Source organism: Gavia stellata, chromosome Z, assembly GCF_030936135.1.
Source record: "Gavia stellata isolate bGavSte3 chromosome Z, bGavSte3.hap2, whole genome shotgun sequence".
Lineage (NCBI taxonomy): Eukaryota > Metazoa > Chordata > Aves > Gaviiformes > Gaviidae > Gavia > Gavia stellata.
In genome coordinates this window covers 50,880,249-50,901,859 of record NC_082637.1, presented here as the reverse complement: position 1 = coordinate 50,901,859, position 21,611 = coordinate 50,880,249, and the positions used below count along the sequence as shown (strand labels likewise).

The 21,611-nt window shown below is 38.2% G+C and overlaps 1 protein-coding gene across 1 annotated transcript in view; it reads left to right on the top strand.

The window, feature by feature from the left end:
- The first annotated feature begins 1,616 nt into the window (after positions 1-1,616).
- AUH (AU RNA binding methylglutaconyl-CoA hydratase) overlaps positions 1,617-21,611 on the top strand; it is a 106,896-nt gene continuing 86,901 nt past the window's right edge. Inside the window, exons 1-2 of the mRNA XM_059833591.1 lie at positions 1,617-1,650; positions 1,749-1,836. Of these exons, the coding sequence (XP_059689574.1) occupies positions 1,648-1,650; positions 1,749-1,836 (91 nt within the window). The 5' untranslated portion in view covers positions 1,617-1,647. The remainder of the gene's footprint in view (positions 1,651-1,748; positions 1,837-21,611) is intronic.

The window sequence follows — 21,611 nt, the reverse complement described above, 5'->3', positions numbered from 1 at the left end:
CCTCTTGTTCTGTTGCTAGTCACTTGGGAGAAGAGACCAACACTCACCTCTCTGCAACCTCCTTTCAGGCAATTGTAGAGAGCGATAAGGTCTCCCCTCAGCCTCCTCTTCTCCAGACTGAACAACCCCAGTACCCTCAGCTGCTCCTCATAAGACTTGTGCTCCAGACCCCTCACCAGCTTCGTTGCCCTTCTCTGGACACGCTCCAGCACCTCAATGTCTTTCTTGTAGTGAGGGGCCCAAAACTGAGCACAGTATTCGAGGTGCGGCCTTACCAGAGCCGAGTACAGAGGCATGATCACCTCCCTGCTCCTGCTGGCCACACCATTTCTGATACAAGCCAGGATGCCGTTGGCCTTCTTGGCCACCTGGGCACACTGCTGGCTCATCTTCAGCCGGGTGTCGATCAACACCCCCAGGTCCTTTTCTGCGGGGCAGCTTTCCAGCCACTCGTCCCCAAGCCTGTAGCGTTGCCTGGGGTTGTTGTGGCTGAAGTGTAGAACCCGGCACTTGGCCTTGTTGAACTTCATCCGGTTGGCCTCAGCCCATCGATCCAGCCTGTCCAGATCCCTCTGCAGAGCGTTCCTACCCTCAAGCAGATCAACACTCCCTCCCAACTTGGTGTCGTCTGCAAACTTGCTGAGGGAGCACTCAATCCCCTCATCCAGATCATCAATAAAGACATTAAACAAGACCGGTCCCAAAACTGAGCCCTGGGGGACTCCGCTTGTGACCGGCCGGCAGCTGGATTTCGCCCCATTCACCACAACTCTCTGGGCTCGGCCGTCCAGCCAGTTTTTTACCCAGCGAAGAGTGTACCTGTCTAAACCACGGGCCGCCAGCTTCTCTAGGAGAGTACTGTGGGGAACACTGTCAAAGGCTTTGCTGAAGTCCAGGTAGACAACATCAACAGCCTTTCCCTCACCCACTGGCCGGGTCACCTGGTCATAGAAGGAGATCAGGAGATCTCTAACTGAACTAAGGGAACTGTGGATGTGTGATTGGAGATGTGTACCAAGCATTGAGTGCAGTTTTTCTGTCTTGGGGGGGGAGTATTTTTATATTATTTCTTTCTTTTTAAACAAAAGTTCAGGTTTCCCCTTGATAGCATTCTTTCTGTGTGACTTCATTTTACCTGTGTCAGAGTTGCTAGTATTAGCTGTGGTAGCACTTCTTGCTTTAAGAAGTCTCTGAAGGCAGGCTGTCTAAATATGGTAACATGTACTTTACAGTTAAGTAACTTTCCTGATTGCCTGTCAGCACTTCACACACAAACATGAAATTTGTGCGTGCAATTGTGTGATTACATATTTAGCCTTTCTAAGCTCTGTTTCCATCTGAAGGTGTTAGGGCCATATTTTTCTTAAAATAAATGTCATTTCTGTTGAATATTGAAATGTTTAACATTGGAAAATGTAAGTCAATTGATTTTCTTTCAAAACCTCAGGAGTTAAGTGATTACACTAGCATTTTTTTTGTAGTCCTCAGTGATGATTTTTCTATAATTTCAAAATAATAATTTACATAGATAATACATATTTTACTACATTGTAACAATGATACAATTTTTCTTTCCCTCCAGGAATTGTGGTGCTTGGATTAAACAGATCTCATGCCAAGAATGCGCTTAACAAAAATGTTTTAAAAATGGTAAGTGAAAAGAATAGTTTTTAGTATAAAGGGTGAAGTATTGGAATTAAGTACTTTAAAAAGTGTTTGGTTATTCCCCTTCCTCCTTTTCTCTGTAGATGTCAAAAGCTGTGGATGCTTTGAAATCTGATAAGAAAGTACGAACTGTTATATTCCGGAGTGAAGTCCCAGGGATATTCTCTGCTGGTATGCAAACTTAATTTTCCTGGAAAGCTGAAAATCTGTATCTAATGTTGCACAAAAAAAGCCCAGATTCCAAGGAAACATGTATTTTGTATATATTCATCTCAGTAGCAAACCAAATATTTTTGTATGATTTTCCTCAATTGCTAACAAGAACCAAATATTGGTTTTATTCTTTCTGTGTCATAAAGTTTCAAAATATGTAATAGATTATTTGTGGTGGTGGAAAATTACTTACTTGAGCTCCTAGAAAGTCTTGCATGTACTTCAGAATGAGGACCAACTAGTGCTAGAGGCCATATAAGGAGGCTGTGTAGAAAGCTGTATCAAAACCACATTTCAAACACATTAAAATTAACTTTTAATTAAAGAAACATACTTAAAATTAAAATTCCTTATGAACGTGACTGTTACTGCAGACTGAACGTCTACACCCCAACCCAGATATCAAGCAGTACATATGTCCTGCCAAAGTGCTCAGGAAAACAAAAGCTCTCAACTACCAAACACTGGGAAATAGAATTTGTCAACATGTCAAAATCAATTGAAGCCACTGTGTCTTCTGTGATATCAAGTGAATAGTCTCCTTATTTTCAGATGTCACATCCAGTTCTTACTTTGTTCAAATTTAATTTACGTCTGTTTGAAACTCAAAACAGAAGTAAGTTGGTTTCTTCTTTCTTATATATGAATAGAACTGTCAGGAAAGAGGAGGAGATCAGTTCTAAAATCTTTCTTTTCTGATCATTTATGCAGTCATCAAGCTTGCTAGCCACACATAATTAATTCAGTTTTAAATGCAGAATAGGTTTTCCAATTTTTACATATTTAACATACCTAAGTACTTTTATTTGAGTTTAAAATTCTTTTTTGTTGCTTCTAATAAGTCTGTTTTCATCCAGATACAGTTTGTCACTTATAAGACTTGTGAAACGAATTGTCTTGAAAAAAGGAAGTAATCAATTCAGCATTTACTAATACATGTCAATAGGTAAAATATGCTTGTATTAATCAGCATATTTAAATTAAAGGTTATGTCTTGTTTTAAAACAAATAAGTTTTAAAGGTCAGTAACTAGTAATAATCTTCAGGAAAAACAAGTTTAAAAGATGTGGTTTTTAAACTGATGAAGAATGCAGCATCAGAGCAACACATGCAAATGGCGTTTCAAGTTAGATGTTGTGTACTTCATATGAAAAGGTGGCCATTAGTTGAGATTTGCTATCAACTGGTTTTGGTTTTTTTTTTCTGATTTTTTTATTTAACTTTCATGAATTTTATGTTAGTGTTATATAGGAAATATGATAGCAGAAATACTGATTTTGGGGGAGAGGATCTCAGTTACGCTATTAATATTGTATTTATGAGCTCCAGGTACTTCTCCAGTATTCTTTGTTGGCTGACTTTGCAGAGCTGTTTTGGTATTAAGATTTAAAGTCTGCATTGTTGCATGTTTGTCTGGCTAAGAAAAAGCAGCTTAATAGTATGTATGCCCAGCTGACTGTAGACAAGATTCAGGGATGTTTATGTGTGGATATTGGGAAGGGAAATCAGTCCTGAAAAGAGGAGTGTGAAAGACTAGGGCTGGATAGCCCTACCCTAGTAGACCTAGGGTGTGGACCAGGTGTCTGTAATTTTTAAAAAAAGTAACACGTAGAAGAAGGGTCATAAGAAAGGAACTTCTGATGAAGTTGAACCAGTGAAATAAAGGATGTTCCAGCACTGGTAACTGAAATTTAGGGTGAACCAGAAGACTTGAGGCAGAGTTTGTCAGTGAAGATAGGCAGAAAGAGCTCAATAGCTGGATGGATTGCTTCTGTAGATGACTTTAAGGGCTGTCTGTAAAGAGAATGCAACTAGAGAAAGCATAGAGGGACATGGGAAGAACAGGTAATGGCTTAGGGAAGTAGGGTGAAGGGAGAAACATACTGGATGTAACAAGGCATTTTCTGGAGAGGACTTACTCAGGAAATTCAGTAGGAAAGAAGAAAGTGTTTTCAAATGTAAGTGTTAAAGGACAACGTGTTGTTTCAAAAATGCAAGGATCATGTTGTGAACTGTTGTCACATTTTCTCATGCATGATAGTACAATTCAGTTAAGCTAAACTTTGAATGTTTGTTTTATTTTTTGTATTTCCTCAGTTATGTTTTCTTGCTTGCATGTGTGGGAATGTATGTTTTTAAAAATACATTTTTTTGTGATGATTTTTTGGACCACCATCTGATGTTTTACGGGCTGCGGATTGAGAAACTTTGTCCTAGAATGTAATTCCCTTTTATGTGTGGAATGAAATCCAAGATCCTTTAATCTTGCCATTCCTCAGCTATCAACAAAAATCTGTGAAAGCCACAAGCCAAGTATCTTGTTTCCTTCTAAGGGCTAGTCCGTAGAACATGACATCCAACTGTTTTTCACAAAATGACAGTGTGGGTGATCGAAAGATTTAAACTCTGTTTATGAATGATGTGGATCTGAGTATGATTCCAAATTATGGAATTTTCACATGGTGAAAAGGAAGGGGAAAAAAAAGGAATTGCATAAAAGAATATAGAGATTTGCCAGCAATCGTATCCTTTCATTTCTGCATAAAGATTTGCTTTGAGTCTTTTACCGTTGTTTTCTTTGTATCTTCCTTCTCATGCTCTATACATGCATGGGTGCAAAACGTTCCTCATTAATGCTCTAGCCATGACCAAAAGGGACCCCTAGAAATCGAAGAAGAGCTTGGCTGGGGTAAGGATGCATTATGTCTGTGAGGCCTTCTTGTGCTTCCATCAGAAGTGCTCTGGCTCTGAGTCACTTCTTGGCCCCTCTGTTTCTCTGTCTATAACCAAATAGATAAAATATTGGCTATTCTGGAGTGAACATGTACGACCAGTCCTGGCCTATGTAAGCCTATGCTGTACACTGTGTGCCTGCCAGTTCTGCAGCCAAGGCAGGTGAGTCTGTGCAGGAGTCTTTATTTCCTGGCAGCATTCCATCCTCGAGGAAGGCACAGTCTGTCCATGGGATAAGGCAGGTGTCCCATGGGTAAAATGTTTGTGATCAAGTAATTAAGAGCTGTGCTGTGTTCACACAAGGGGCTGAATTACATTTGCATAGGCAGTCTGAATAGGTTCATTTTTTATTATTAATGTAATTTGAACATGTATATTAGTGATACTGCTTCAGATAGTTTTGTGAGCAGACTTTCAGGGTTTTTCATCTTCAAAAAATTTCTGAAAGTGTAAGTGTGTGCATAGTACTATCAGGCGATACGCTACTGCGAGGAAGGGAGGAAGGACTGTCTGCAAGTTGTTGCAAAACCTTATTTTGCAGTGGCACTGTATTCTAGGAGACAATCTTACAGCTTCTTCTGATCTTAACTACATGAGGTCTGAAAAAAGTTAAAATAAAATCTACTTCCCCAAGAGCTATTTTTTTGGTTTTCAGATAGCATTTGATAATGTTTGTGGTTCAAAGAGTTGAACAACCAAATATTGCTCCTTAAAGCTTTTGTTGTTGAGTTTCCTAAGGCTTTGAAAAAAGGTAAAATAATATTTATAGAACTTCTAGTTATTATAGAACCTTGCTTTTGGAAATGTTGTTTTGGCAAGCTGACATGTGCTGTGTGATTCCAAGTCTTCCCCTTTCCTTTTTTTTTGCCTCTCTCCCACTCTTGTCTGTGTGTTTGGTGACGTGAAATGTGGATTATGTTATATTTTGCAATTACAAACTTTGGATATTTGAGATCAGGTAATATTCTTTTCTTTTTAAACAGTTTTATTTGTTGATGGTTACACTAATTAAAGAAACAGGCTCCTTTTATATTCTTTCTTACCCCTTTTCCACCTGCTGTTCCTTGTACTATTGTTTCCCTTAGGACTGTCACATTCCTCCAGCCCTCTTTTCATGTCCTGTCAAGAAGGCACTTTTATGTGTTTTTAAAAAATTTATTCCCCATGTGTTTGTCTCAGCCAGTAACGTATTGGACTATAGTCCATTGGTTCAGTGTACAGCTCATACTAATAAATAATATCCCATGATACTGTTTTACAGTTCAGAGTAGTTATTGTTTTATTTTCCTTCCTCTGGTTCCTGGTCAGCCAGGTCAGTTGCTTAACTCTGACTGTCCCAGTCCAATCAGAGATTGTTTCTTTCCTAAATGTCCACATATGAGTTGTCCTCAGTTTCCCTGCATCCCTCCACCCTCTGTTGATGTGCAGAAAAATTCTGCCATCTCATATGGGAGAAGAATGAAATGCTGTGATTCCCTAGAGGAACAGAGTACTTCGGGATTTTTTTTTTTGCATGGGAGAGTTAGAAGGAGAGCTTTCAGGGGCAAGAACCTCTAACTTCCTGAGATTTTTTGATGACACTGTTTAGAGTATAATTGTTAAGAACAGGCACTTCAGTATGGCTTCTCTGAAGTGAACTGCACTAATTGAAATAGAGTTTGTGAGGTTGATGAGTTATTTGCTTTGCATATGCATGCACACAAAGAAAGAGAGCTTTGGGCAATTTTTAGTTGACAGATTTGAAAAAATATTGTTCTTTGGAGACCTTATTTCAGAAATCTTTGAGACATATCAGAATATGGATAGTTAACTTATTTTCTGTTGTAACCAGCTTTCAAGACAATTTGAAAAATTTGGGTATTGGAGCTCTTCAAACTGCTTTGACCTAAAAGTCACTGCAGCTTGGCCAATAAAGCCCCTTCTCGGAACAGCAGAAGTAATCTTTCTGCCAGCAAAAATTCATTGTTTGGGTCTGTGGTGTGAGTAAAGCCAACACAAATTCTTTTCCTGTTGCAGTAACTTGTCTACATCAGAATTTTATTTCCAGCACAGCTGAATTGGCTGTATGGTGTGTGGTTCCCAGCTGCCATTTCCAGCTGGTGTATTTTTTCTGGCAGAAATTCATGAAGCAGACAAACCTGGTAGAGCAGATCCTTGAAGACTTCTTTGTTTAGGAGATTTTGATGTGGATTGAATTGAAAGAAGGAGGAAGGGGGTTCCATAATAGCTCTCAAATACTTGACCTACATTTTTGTAGAACTAGCAAGAGTAGTAGGGAAGTATTACTGTAGATGTAGCCTCCTTTTTCCCTCCAGTCTCTGTTAAGCAAGCGAGGAGAGAGGGTATATTTTCCCAGAGCTTATTTTCGTCCTCCTGATTCCAGCTCCTGCATAGGAACTGAGAAAAGAGTTCATGTATTACTCCACCTTTCCCTTTGGAGGGTTCAGATCATACATGAAAATATTTTACTGTCTTCTGAATATTTTTGTTGCTGTACATACATTTCATTCCCCAAAATAAATGCCTTCAGAGATAGACTGTAGCTAGGTTCTTTCCTCTTTTTTTTTCATTCCAGACTTTCACCAACGTTCAGATTCAAAGTGATGCCAGCTGCTTGTAGACTACTAGGCTCAACGACAGTTGTGTTTCCCCTAGAGCAACATGAGTTATGTGAAAACCAGAAGGTTGGTCAGCCATGTGACAGCTGTGTCTTCTGAGTGTGCGCATAATAATCTCTTGAGTTTGGAGTCTACAGCTTGCATTTGTCCAACATCAGTTATTTTACTTCTTAATTTTGTTTCTGATGTTTTTTCTCCAAAAGAACTAATAGCTGTCATAATTTTCCAGAGCGCATGTTTAACAACTGAGCCAATGAAGAGTGCAATTAGGATTGTGGTTTGATCCCCTGGTCTATACAGAAAAAAATCCCAATAAGACAAACTGGTTTAAGTGTCTTTCTTATGGAAGTACCTCAGTCAGATAACTCCAAATGCTCCTCTACCTTTTACCCTGAAGAGGCTTACTGAATTTCAGAAGAAATTGGATTGACTGTGGATTTTTGAGATCTAGGAAAGTTTGTCTTAAACAAAAGTTTGTTCTTGGCCTTAAGTATGGCAGAGCTGCTGTGTTCCTAATTGATCACTTACTTGATTCTAGTATTGGAATGTAGTTCAGCTGAGTTCAGCATGTTATTTGATGCATGTTATTCTGCCCATGTTTACCTTAACCTTGTGGCTAATTGTAGAAAAAGGTGCTGGGAAATTGGCAAATAAAATTGCTTGTAGTTGATGCAGCACATGGTGGTACAGTAAAGAGCTGCATGCTTAGTTTATGCTGCAAAAATAGATAAATATACGTACAACCTTTAGGTGCAGGGAAAAAAAAAAGGTGGGAGGTTTCCAGGAAGTTTTTCAGTAAGAACATGAGAAAATAACTATGTTCGTTTTCTTTATCTCCAAAAGAGTGATCCATTCCTGTTGAGGAGGCAGGCCCAAGGAATGGGGTAGGAAGTTGGGTGGGACTGTCAACAACAGTCCAGTCTTTAAATCAGCTCTAATCAGCTATAAAGCTTTCAGCTAAGAATCACTTGTTTGCCTTCTCATTGATGATTACAATGCCTGACTTGAAAAAATTATAGGAAAGGTTTTTGGGTTTGTTTGGTGGTTTTTTTTTTTTTTTTTTTTTTTGCATATTCAGCTTTCTTAAAGTTACTCTGTAGTTGGGAATAGAGTTTTAAACCAGTTTATTGGGTTTGCATGGCACGGGTCTGGTAGCAGTGGGGTGGCTTCTGTGAGAAGAGACCGGGAGCTGTCCCTGTGTTGGACACGGAGCGCTCCAGTGAGCTCCAGAATGGACCCATGGCTGCCCAAGGCTGAGCCCATCAGCGATGCTGGTGGCACCTCTCTGATAACATATTTAAGAAAGGGTAAAAAACCACATGCAGCAGCTGTGAGAGACAGTAGTGAGAAAAAATGTGAGAGAAACAGCCCTGCAGACACTAAAGTCAGTAAGAAGGAAAGGGAGTAGGTTCTCCAGGTACCAGAGCAGAAATTCCCTTGCAGCCCATTGAGAAGACCATGGCAAAGCAGCTTGTCGCCCTGCAGCCCATGGAGGACCACTCTAGAGCAGATATCCACACTGCAGCCTGTGGAGAACACCACTCTGGAGGAGGTGGACATGGCCTGAAGGAAGCTGCAGCCCATGAAGAGCCCTCTCAGGAGCAGGTTCCTGGCAAGAGCTGTGGCCTGTGAAGAGTAGCCTATGCAGAAGCAGGTTTTCTGGCCGGTGAGGCCCATGGGGAATGCACACTGGAGCAGTCTGTTTCTGAAGGACTGTACCCTGTGGAAGGGACCCATGCTGACACATTTCTTGAAGAACTGCGGCCCATGGGAAGGACCCATATTAGAGCTGTTCGTGAAGGACTGTATCCTGTAGGAGGGACCCTATGCTGGAGCAGGGGAAAAGTGTGAGGAGGAAGGAGTGGCAGAGACAAAGTGTTACGGTCTTACTGCAATCCCCGTTCCCCATCCCCCTGCGCCGTGCAGCAATGGGGAAAGAGGTAGAAGAGTTAGTGGTGAAGTTGAGCCAGGAAAGAAGGGAGGGTGGGGGGATGATGTATTTAGTTTTGTTTTTGTTTCTAACTATCCAACTCTATTTTTAATTGGCAATACATTAAACTTATCTTTCCTAAGTCAAGTCTGTTGTGCCCATGATGGTAACTAGTGAGTGATCTCCCTGTCCTTATCTTGACCCATGAGCTTTTAATTGTATTTTCTCCCCCATTCTACTGAGGAGGGGAAGTGACAGAGCGGCTTGGTGGGCACCTGGCAGCCAGCCAAAGTTAACCCACCACATCCAGTTATTATGGATCTTTCAAAATAAGACTGAGGCAAGACCTTTATTCTTGAGAAACTATGAAATTGAGGACCTACTTGTTATATAAAGTCTCAGAGGAACTTGCATAAAAAATGTGCTAAGTAAAAATAGTCAGGAAGCTTCTTCTCCAGTTGAGTGAGTAGCAACCAGTACTGTGTAATTAGTACTGTACAGAAGCTAAAGTGGCTTAACTTCATCAGAATAGACTAAATCTGTAGCTGCTTGGTTCTTTCTTCCATCCCTTACTTAAGATGCAAGATTCTCTTCATGAGGCTTCTGAAGGACATCTGTTTAGATGTCTCTCTCTTCCTACATTGTGTGCTCCGATCACTTGTCTATGAAATATTGTGTGTCCCTCTCCTCTAGTTTTTAAATTCTCTAATGACAACATTAGTTTAGTTACTCCTTTGGTGCCAGGAGCAATTTATAAAAACATATTTCTGTCTAAGAGAGACTCCATTCTTCCACTGATTGAAGACTATTTGAATTGAAAGTACTTTCAACCACAGTGTACTATTCTCCTGTATTGAAATTCTTCGTAGGCTCTAGTGAAAGTAGAGACAACTTTATTCATAGCTAATATTGCCACAGCATAAAACTTAAAAAAAATATTCTGTTAATTGGTTGTATTCAGCTGGCATGCTAGTTGTGGATATTTCCATGCAATTTTTCTTCCTTTTTTGGTCTTGAATGAGCTGTGGACCATACCTCACTGTGATTTGTGAGCACAAAGCTGGTGAATAACAGATTTAAGATCAGGCCATTAGTGAAAGATAGATTATGAAAGCCAGCTAGAGAGCCATCATTTTAGCAGTATTTTTCCTTGATTGATGTAATTTTGAGATTTGCCTTTTAAAGCTGATGAAACAGACCATTCCTTCTCTTGTATGGCTTGTGACATCTGATTCAAAAATGGAAATGTAAAAGGTTCATTTATGCCAATAATACAAGCATTCTTCTTTCTCCTTCGCCATTAGAATTGAAGCCATCTTGGACTTGAGATCCATGCTACCACTTAAGATTTACCTAAGAAAACAAATCTTTCCGAATTGATCCTTGTCCTTTAGTTATGTGGTGATTCTTGCCAAGCAGAATCAATGTTTTTGTGGACAGTGACTTAATAGGAATGATCAAGCTAGTGCTTTACTAGTGTAAGACAGAGCTCTTACCTAAGACTGGACTCTGTAATACAATCACATGGAACTACAAACCAACACCTACTTCAGTTATGTGAAGTATGGGGTTATTTTACGTGATGGATATCTGTCTTTAGAACTAATTTTGAGCAACAGAGGGCTATACTATACTTGATATCATTCAGCTGGCTTCTGTGTGCTGAAAGCATAAAAGCAGAATTAAAGTGTGTATCTTTCGCTATTGGAGAACATAGTGAGGTTCTGGTGATTTTTAATTGCTGATAAAAAATTTTTAATTTTTTACATAATTCTATTTACATAGTTTAAAGAATTTTCTCAGGCTTTTACTCTATTAGAACAAATGCACACTATGAATGTGATATTTTCTGGAAATTTTTTTAAAAATATTAAATTCTAGGCAAAAGTTATATTTCTGAGAGAGTGGAATTTGGTTAGTTCTTTAGTTTAACCAGAGGAGGGTAACAGGAAACAGGAATGACTTTCCTAAAGCCCTTCAAAAATTTATTGTAAAAGCATGGGAAAAATTGATCAAATTGAATGCCTAAAACTATTAAATTGGAATACTAGATGCAAAATAATTTGTTCTTTTGTTCTGGAGAAGTAGTCACAAAACATAAATATACTGGTGAAAAGTGAAATTTATTTGTTTGGATTCTGTGTATGGGGGTCAGAGTCGTTCTCCAGGGTATCCTCTTTTTTGAGTAGTTGTACAGAAAACCTATGGAGACAAATGTCTGAAGGATACACTTGGCCTTTTTGAGTTCCATTCCTACATCTAGTTTACACTAAGTTGAGTGAAAATTTTGGAAGTGCAGCTTGCTTTTTTTTAATGGGAGATAGAGGGTTTGAGCATAACTTTAGGGCTAAGACTTTTGTAGCCAAACAACTGAACGTAATTTCATTAATGAGAATAAATACAACCATATATCTTGCAAATAAACAAATATAATAGGACCCTGAACAGCTGGAGAACTTCTGCAGTTTTATGGGATGTTTGAAACAGACAGATTGCTCAAGATCTTTTGGATGGTTACAGAAATGATACAGAAGTCTGCTGTGTAGAAATTTGTAGTGACTTGGTGTGCAAACTTGACATATGCAGGAAATGTAGAGAAGCGTCTTCAAGTGTGTCCCAGAATTTAAATGAAAGTGACATCTTGTCACGATGATTATGGAGCAGTGAAAGGCACCACACTTGAGTACCTAGAATAGTGAAATGTGCATGCAGACCTTACTTAAAGTGAATTTTCAAATAGTGAAGTATTTTCTGGAGTGGATTTTACCAGAATAGACCAAATTAAAATGGAAAAGATACCAGATGGATGCAAAACATTTTATATTGGGGAAGCTATGTTCTGCAGGGGATATCCTTAGGTAGTCGGACAGTTTGTTTTCCTAGTTCCTCTTATGAAGAGACTCTGCTTTCTGCATATAAAATATATCCAGGTTTTTATTTCAATATTTAGAGAATAATCAGAAATAGTTTTGCTCTGTATTTGTCATTTTTTTTTAATACAATTCTCTAAGATTTGATCCACAAATGTCTTTGGTGATTTAACTGGCTTATTGGAGCTTGTATGGATAGGAAATGCATCTTCAATAGCTATATTATGTTTCTACTGCAACTGCAATGCATTTAATCTTGGGTTTAAAAATGCGTTCTGTAGTATTTCTATCAGGTTTATACAAACCCACTTTTTCTAGGTTACCTGTGTAGATGACTTCCTGCACTTCCTATGCTTGTTACAGTTGGATTTGACTTTTGGAATATAGTTCTTGTGGCACTGCTTAGGAGTTGTGTTGAACTTCATGTACAGCTACTTGCCTAAATGCATCACACCTTTTTTCCTTTCCTATGCTGTATCATTGAAGCTTGTAATTAGATGACTGTCGGTGTACATGACACCGTGTAAGAAATTTTTATGATTATTTAAGTGTGTAATGTGCGCAGATGAACTTGACTATGGTAAAAAAGAGTTAACTGGAAACTGGCGTAACTATCACCAGACCAGTTCTGGTGTCTCTGTGTGTGTATCGAAGTCTGAAGACTGCAAGATTCAGTGCTGCTGAAGTCCTTGATTTGGTAGGGTGGTCTAGTGGAGAGGATGCTGTATTTGAACAGTCTTTGTTTCTGTGGAAGTGATCAAAGTCTTCCTGGTATTCCTGAGATTCTCCTGTTCAGGAAAATCCTTAATATGGTGTAATTGTCATCTTTAAGCAAGCTATAGGCTGTGTAGATTCCTGCAGGTGTATTAGAGCTAGGTAACTGTTGATTTAATATCTAAGGCTACAGGAATATCTATGCAGTCTTCATTGGTATCTTTAGGCTCTTTGAAGTCACAGTGCAGTTCAGGTGGGTCTTCTGAGATCCTTGTATGTATCAGCTTTGTGTAGCTCTCTGTAGGTATTTTGAAGTATTTGGATTGTTTGCCCTATGGTTGACCTATGTGCTACCAAATGCTTTGAGTATTAGTGGTCTTATTTTAAAAATTTGTACTGGGCATGGCTGGGATGGAGTTAATTTTCTTTATAGCAGCCCTTATGGTGCTGTGTTTCTGATTAGTGACCAAGACAGTGTTGATAAGACACCCGTGTTGTAGCTGTTGCTGAACCGTCCTTGCACAGCATCAAGATCCCCTCTGCTTCTCCGTCTGCCAGTGAGTCAGCTGAGGGTGGGCAAGACGCTTAGAGGGGAAACAGTGGGCACGGCTGACTTGAATTGAGCGACGAAGTACTCCATAACATCTGATGTTGTGCTTAGCAGTGAAACTGGGGAGAAGTTTTTCCGAAGGAGACCTTGCGCGGAACTGGCGAGGCATCAGTCTGCTGGTGGTGGATGATTGCTTTTGCATTATTTGTTTTCTTCTTTTTTTTCCACTGTACTTACTAAACTGCCTTTATCTCAACCCACGAGTTGTTAGTTTTTTTCTGTATGTTCTCTGTATGTAAGAGTGAAGAAATCTAAGTAATTTTTTTCAAATCTCTTAAAGGCTGGGTTAGTATCCTAACCTGCATTAAGACAATTCAGGAACTTCATCTGGCTTTCCAAGCTCCTTGTACATCTCTGTAATAAATACACTTTAGATTCCAAAGAGAGCTTTGCGTATTTTGAAATGAAATTTTATTTTTTGCACAGAAAACATAAAGGATTTATTAGACAGAATCTGTCTTGTAGTAATACCAATTTGTTCATGGTTCGGTCATGATAACAGTCAGTAGGGGTGTTGTGCAATTTGGTTCACTCCAACATGATACCAGACCCATTTTAATGTGATCATGAAGGAGGGTGGCTATTTTAGTTCATGTAATTCTCACTCTTCATCATCTCCAAATCCTGGTTAAAAGAAAGCAATCAAATTTTCATTATGTGTAAATTCCATGTCTGTCTTAGTCTCTCCTACATCTTTGCAAAAGCTGGAAGCTTAATTTCAGATGTTGGCTAGAAGTTTTGCTACAGTTTCAGGGCATGCATATGGATCCATTTTTTGTCAGAAGTTGCAGTCACTTGTCTAACCTCAATATAAAATGGTTAAAAACTGTGTGGTTTTAAAGTGGCTAAAACCAGGCAAAGATCACTTTACCAGAAAAATACGGATTATCAATTAGCCCTGTTAATGCTAAATTGATAAGGATAACTTTCGGCTAGGCCTCTGCTACTCAGGATACCACTGGTAAACGCATTTGTGCTCAGATGAGGAGCTTAATTCTTATTAGCTTCTATTACATACCTCTGAACTTTTGACTTTCTAGTGCAGTGTCTAAGGTCCAGATCTCTTCCACAAGTATAAAGTCAAATTGAGTAGTCACCTCCATTTGAAATACTCACATCACATCTGTGAGTATTTGACATCTTCATTTGTAAAGAAAGGCTGCTGGTTTTCTTCACAGTTCTCTGAGGTAGATTGTCACAGTGCACTATATGAGCTAACTAACCATTTACCGTGGTGTACTAAGAGCCTATGGCACCTGGTTTCTTCATTGGTGAGGGGACTAAGCCTGCTTTGCCATTTATATACTTAGCTGAGAAAACCTGCTGGCAAAAATAATCTGATCTCGTGTGCTTGATGGTAATGTGTGCTGGAAATATAATACATGTGTGCAACACATGGCAAAAATAGTTATTGCATGGTAAAGAATTATTTTCCACTTGCTCTTGAAAAGAATAAAATGATCTTGTAGCAGAGGTATTTAGACATATCTGAATCTATGGCATTTTCATCTTAAGACAATTTACAAGAGTTAGTTTCATATCTGCTTCCTTCTATAAATGGCACAGAATAACACACAATGCAACTATGTATATGTATGCTAATTGCCACAAATATGAAGAAAAACCTTCAATAATTAAAAATTTTTACTTTCTCTTCTCTTGTAAACAGCAGGCAAAGACATTGGTTTCCTTTAAGGAAAATAACTGAATCCACATAAATGTACCATAGAGTCGCCTACAATTTCAGTTATAATATGGTCATGCAGTGACGTAGGAAAGGGTGGAGACCTGGCCATCATGAAAACGGCATGAATCTTGTATGTAATTTAGGTTTTTTTATATGCAGTCAGTGGACATTTGTTTTGTACCTTTCAAAACGTTTTCCTGTGTGAAAGTAATATAGGTAATATGAAAATGAAGAAATTATGAAATTTCTCTGTCAATCATTTTCTCCTTGTAAAATTTTTACTTTTTTTTTCTATTTAAGTGCTGATCCCATATGTATGTTTTAATAAATAGGACTATATGTGTGCTTCTGTTTATACAAATCAGGCAACTCTTTTATTGTCTTGAACCAAAAGAAACTTAAAAGATAAAAAGAAGAAATGCTGTGACTCTTAATCAGATCCTGCCTGTCTTAGACAAAATACAGTCCCCAAAAAGCTATTTAATGATAAAAAGGTGCAGATATGTAGTTGTCTACAATGTCCCCAGTATTTTCCAACGTAATGTCAGTAGTTTATGTTAATAGTGAAGCAGCAGGGTTTTGTAGGATATAAGAAATTTAGGTCTGAAATAGTCTCTTGTTGATATTTTAACATTTCTTTGTGGAGTTCCTGTCACCAGCTGGAACTTACTGACTGCATGTGGAGGGACATGATTTTTAAGTGCTTGAGCTCTGGGCTTGAATAGCACCAATCTATATAATTTGTTAAGCCCCTCCAGATGGCAGGTAATATTCCAGTGTTGGATCTCCTTTCCTTTACTTTCTTTCTCTGAAGTAATTTGCTGACAAGTCTTGGATGGTCTTTTAAAAATAGAAGAGATCAGATATCTCTGAAGAGTTTTAAAATAACAAGCCCTTATAAAATAGGATTGAGTTTGCAACATTGGTGCTGAAAATATATTCAATGCATGGGAAATTTTGCTCTTTGCAAGCATTTTCATTTATTTTTCTGAGTCAGTTTGAAGCCTTTGGGGACACTGGGAGTAAGGGGAAGTACTGCTTGTGAGCTGCATAACTTGGTGCTTATGAGAAGTAGAATTGCAGCTGCTGTTCTCCCATCTGACTTTTGTGTGAACAAAGCATAATTAAGAGATGTTCCTGCTCATGACTCAAATGCTTACTAGTCCTTACTTTCACACAGTACTGTGTGGAATGGCAAGACTTTAGCCTTGAGTGCTGGCCCAGTATTAATATGAGCCAGAGATGTTTGTGCGGGAATGCCAGCCATTTTAATGCATTCTTTTTTTTTTTAGTTCAAGATTTAAGTTTTCTGAATAGACTTAAAGTGGCCAAAGCTGAGCTCCGTATCTTTAACCTTGAAGGCTTTTCTTCTCCTATTTGAGTTTTCCCACAAAAGTCCTTGTTCTTCTCACCTGCTCTAGCTTGACAAGGTTCCCAGTCAAACTCAGTAGTCACCTCATCTAATCTTTCTAAGGCTGTTACTTCAAATCTTTCCTCAAGTTTGTTTGCAGTGTGCTGTATGCAGAGAACAGTCATCTTGTAATTGGGAGGCAACAAGTAATGATTATTGTTACAGATATTCTTCACAAGGTGTGTTTATTTTCATATACTACATGTATTATTTACCTGCTTCTTTAAATGTTCCGCTGAAAGTATCACTTGCCCCATAGCTGCAGTGAATCCGGTGTCACTGAATCTTGACCTGCTGGAAGTTTCCAACTAATATACCAATATGACTAATACTGATCATTGGAAAAAGAGCTGAAGAGATACTGGGTGATGCCTTTCAAATCAAGGGATAGGATGGAGGGTAATGAAAAAGAAGAAAAAGGCTTTCACCTATGCCTTCATCTATGTTCAGGGGATATGTTAAAATTTTAGTTTTTCTCAGGAAGAACTCCTCCTTTCTTTAATAGGATTTATGCCTGAATACTGACTTTAGGACTTCATTCGAAGAGATTCTGACTCTCACTTTTTTACCACATAACACACTTCCTCCTTTTCTATTTACAGCTCATAAAACTGGGTGTTCTGTTAGTTAACTATTTTTGTAATTATTACTAATCAAAATAGATAAACCCAGCAGTATCAATTCCCTTTAACATTAAAAAAACATGTGCAGTGGTCAGCTATATGGTATATGCAAAAGTTTTGAGTCAGTCATCTGTGATAGTGCAATGAAAGATGTCTCTTTTTTTTTCTGATTACTTAGTTTACTAGGAATCAAAGTGGAACAAACAGCAGGTTGCTCAAAATTTCAGGTGTATTCATATTTCTTTGAGTTGAAAGGCTATTTACTAAGAATGTTCAGTCTGAATATCACTATCCATTTAAGGTTAAAGAAGAAAGATGAAGAATCTCACCACTAGCAAGTTTTAGGAGTGCCTGCTTATTAATCAGAAGGTAGAAAACTGTGTGTCACTTGTCATTATAGGGGTTAGATATTAGCAGACTCACTGCAAAGCTATTGCAAGTACTTTTGTAATGCTTATTGTGGAAATAACGTAGAAATACAAGTGATGTAGGCAGTAGCTTTACTTTTTGGTTAAAAGAAAAGCTCTGTATTGAATAATAATTCAAATTCAAATAATTCAAAACAACATACGTTGTTTTCCGTTTAAATGCTGATATTTATCATTACTGTGATGTGAGGTGTAAACTCCTGGTCTTGCCATGTTTAGGTAGCTGGGCTGTTGAATGAGGGATTATTTGAAGATTGGGACAAACAGGTTTGTCATGATTTGATTGCTCTAGAGGGCTGTATTTGTGGTTCCTAGCCACTTACTAGGTGACCTTCACTGCTGCCACCGCTGTCTTTTCCTCTGGGATCTTCTCTGCTGATTCCATATCTATTTGAGAGTCAAGGATGATGCAGCCTCCATGCCTGTCTTCTGCTAGTCCTGATTTGTTAGCCTGACAGAGGTCACTAGAAGTGAGGCATAGCACAGAATCAAAATTAATATTGTCTTACCTTACTGTTTGGAAACAGGTAACTGTCCTGTTATTGTACCCTTCCACCAGTACTGATCTCTTTCATGTGCCATGGAGGAAACTGCAGGAAGTCCTGTCGTGATAGTTACACAATGTCTTGGCTCCATGAGAGGGTACTAGGGACTAGGGAGTGAGTGAGGCAGTTGTTGGATGATAGAAGTGTCACAAAGAAAACTGGTTGGTGTTTGGGAAAAAATATTGGCTTTGTTTTTAAGAGGTGACATGAGGATCCTTATAATGATTCTTTTTTTCCCCTTCTGCAAGTGAAGATGAATTCAGGAAAGGCATGCGAGTTATAAGTTGCCTTTTTTGTGGCAGAAAAGGTTAACAGGAGGAATATTGTTGGGTGCTTCTAAATTTAGAGCTGGACAGACAGGATGGAAAAAGAACCAGCTGACTTTAATCTATATCTGGTCTGAATTTGCATAGGCATTGAAAAGGGATTGTGTAACTTTTGTATATAAAGTTAGGGTTGTTTATATTCAGGATTCCTGGATTCGAGGAGGAAACCTGTCTGAATTAGCAGCTTGGCTTTTAAGAAAGGCTTGGGATGCAAAAGGGTAAAAGAAAAAAAAACCACAAAATAACCCCAAAAGTTGTACTTTCCAAAATATCTCATTTATGGGAACTGATTTAGTAGCTAGTGCTTTAAATATGTTGATTTGGGCGTAAATTATTGCAAGATACGAGATAACCTATAGCGGTGGAGCTCCAAGACTGCCATTTTACCAGAGGAAATGCTCAGGACTGGCATCCTGCCAAACGCTCAAATATAAGAAATTGCAGACATTTTGGTTGTTCTTAACAGTTTGATGATTCTCAGGAACTTTTCTGTGACACAGAGGAGATATATGTAAGAAGTGCAGGTGTCCAAGTCATGCTAATAAATTGTGACAGCAGATCTTATATGGAAGAATATCAATATCGGTTTTGACTTAAAAATCATATATCCGCATTTAGAGAACTTCAGGAATATAAAGTCCTGCATAAAAAATAAATATTTTTATTAATTTAAATTACTTCCTTATGTAGGAAACACAGCATCCTTCATGCCAAACTGTTTTTCCCTTGACTAAAATGACGGCAGCCAGCATCCTTCTCATATTGTGTTGAAATTTAGAATACACCTTGCTTTTTATCAAAGTTACACGTACATGCATTTTTCTCTGTACTCAGGTGGCGTGTGCAAAAATATGTGTCTATACCGGTGTGCGACAGGATTCATGGTTGCTGTCAATAAAACAGATGATTACTAGAGAAAGTAGGTGGTTATGCAGGGTGAATTATGAAGTCTGCTGCTTTAAAAACCTTGTGATAACCATATGTTGTGAACTAGTTTCTTAGACAAAATGTTATTTAACAGGCAATTACGACAAATGTATCATAACCTCTTTAATATGTTTGTGTAACAGTACCAAAGACTGAGAGACAACCCAGTTAGATAGGGGTAGGGCCAAGGTCTCTGTTTTTAGCCAGTGACTGTTTATAGCTCTTTGAGGCTTCAGAGCCAGCTTTTAAGTATATTAGTTCACTCTTAAGGCTGGGTGCCATGGTAATGTACTGGTTTTACTTATTTAGTTCCTTATCCATTACATACTAAAATTTCTTCCTAATGATCATGAGCATATGTACACTTACTTATATTAATTTCAAATCATTCTGGATCTTTATAGTGTGCCGATTTTCTAAGCATTTTGTGCATCTGAAAAATTGAGTTCTGAATACTTACATATAACTTTTGGAGTTCTCAATTTCCTTTTATATGAGAAGATTTTCAGCACTTGCTTTATATGTTGTGATATGTTACTGACTTCTTTAGTGTTGTGGGTTTTGTTTCCTACTTCATTTGTTTAAATCACTAGGGTGTGACTTTTAAATTTTTTTTTAAAATCACAGTATGAAGTGCACTAAAATGTAGAGATCCAAGTCAAACTTGCCACATAAAAGTGGTGATCATGTCTGTTTAATTTCAAATTAAAAGATATTAAGGAAAAATTTAAGTGTGAGAAGATACAAGAGTTTGGATGAAACTGTGTGGAGACTGAGACTAAATGTCATGGGATTCCTTCCTCACTGAAAAGTTTTGAGGTGCTCTACAGCACAGGCAAAGTTAATGTGAATCTTAGATTTTTTTAATCTATCCTTAAGGAATGAGAAAACGAAAAAAAGGGTTATGCAAAGCCATGTTTTGCCAAAAATGCATTGTTCTCTTAGAGATTAATCTTAGAGGAAATAATATTTTAATTTAAATTTTACCTGTTACATGCACATGTTTGATTTAAAGTTTAAAATATGAAATCTCGGAGTCCAGAAATGGCAGAGAGTAAGTTGTACTGCTTTGTGAGTAAGATCTTTCTTTTCAGTATTACTCATAAAAGAAGCTGATCCTCAGAAGAAAATTGCTAGCAGTTCCTTGTTTAGTAGGTATTTCAGTAATGTTTTTTCCCTTTCTCTTTATCCTTAGCTTTCAGATCTCTCATACCCCATAGCTAAAAACCACGATGCTTGAAGGAAGCATCATTCCTTAATGTTCTGAATTAGTAACTGAGTTACAAGTATTGATAGAGTCAATTTGAATATAAAATCTTGAAAATACTTAGGAATACACTGGAGCATATTCAGTATATTATAAGTTTATTTTGTGTGTTCTGTAGCTTTTAAACATTTAGATTTAAATATTTCTTTTTATTCTTAAAAATATTAAAAAATACATTTCTTCCTGTCTTTTAATCTCTCAAATATACACTATATATTTTTGAAGGAGTTGTTTATTCACCTGACCCTTGGAAAATGGGGCAGACTCCCAAAGAGTAATACAGAAGCATTGCTCAGGTATGCAGAGATATGTTTAGGATGGAAGAACCTCAGCTGGGGCTTGAACTAGCATAAGGTGTCAAGAATAACAAGAAAAGCTCCTGTAGGTATGTTAGTACCAAGCAGAAGTTCAAGGAAAATCTGTTACGAAAGACACAGAAAAGGCAGAAGTACTCCATTTTCTCTTTGCCTTGGTCTGCATGGGAAAGGTCAGCTCTCAAGTCTCTGTGCCAAGAAGTGACAGAAAAGTAAACAGCAAACCATTGACAGCAGAGGAGGACTGAGTTAAGGTCCATCTGTACCAGTTGGACAGATACATGAACAGGATCTGATGGGATGCATCTGAGTTATTGCACTGCAGAGTTACCATCGATCATATTTGAAGGGTTGTTGAAGACCTAAGTGACTGGAAAAGAGCAAATATTACACCCATCTGCAAAAAGGAAAATTTGGGAAACTACAGACCAGTCAGTCTCACTTCAGTCTCCAGGGAGATTATGGAACAAGTGTTTGTGGAAGTTGTTTTCAGGCATATGGAAGACAAGAAAGTGGCTGGGAAAACCCAGTGCAGGTTTACCAAGGGTAGATTGTGCTTGACCAACCTGATTGACTTCTGTGATGAAACCACTTGCTCAGTGGATGAGAGGAGAGTTGTGGATGCTACCTGCCTTGACTTTAACAAGGCATTTGACATGTTCTCCCCTAGCATCCCTGTGGACAAGTTGGTAAGGTACAGTTTGGACATACAGACTGTGAAAAGTGGTTC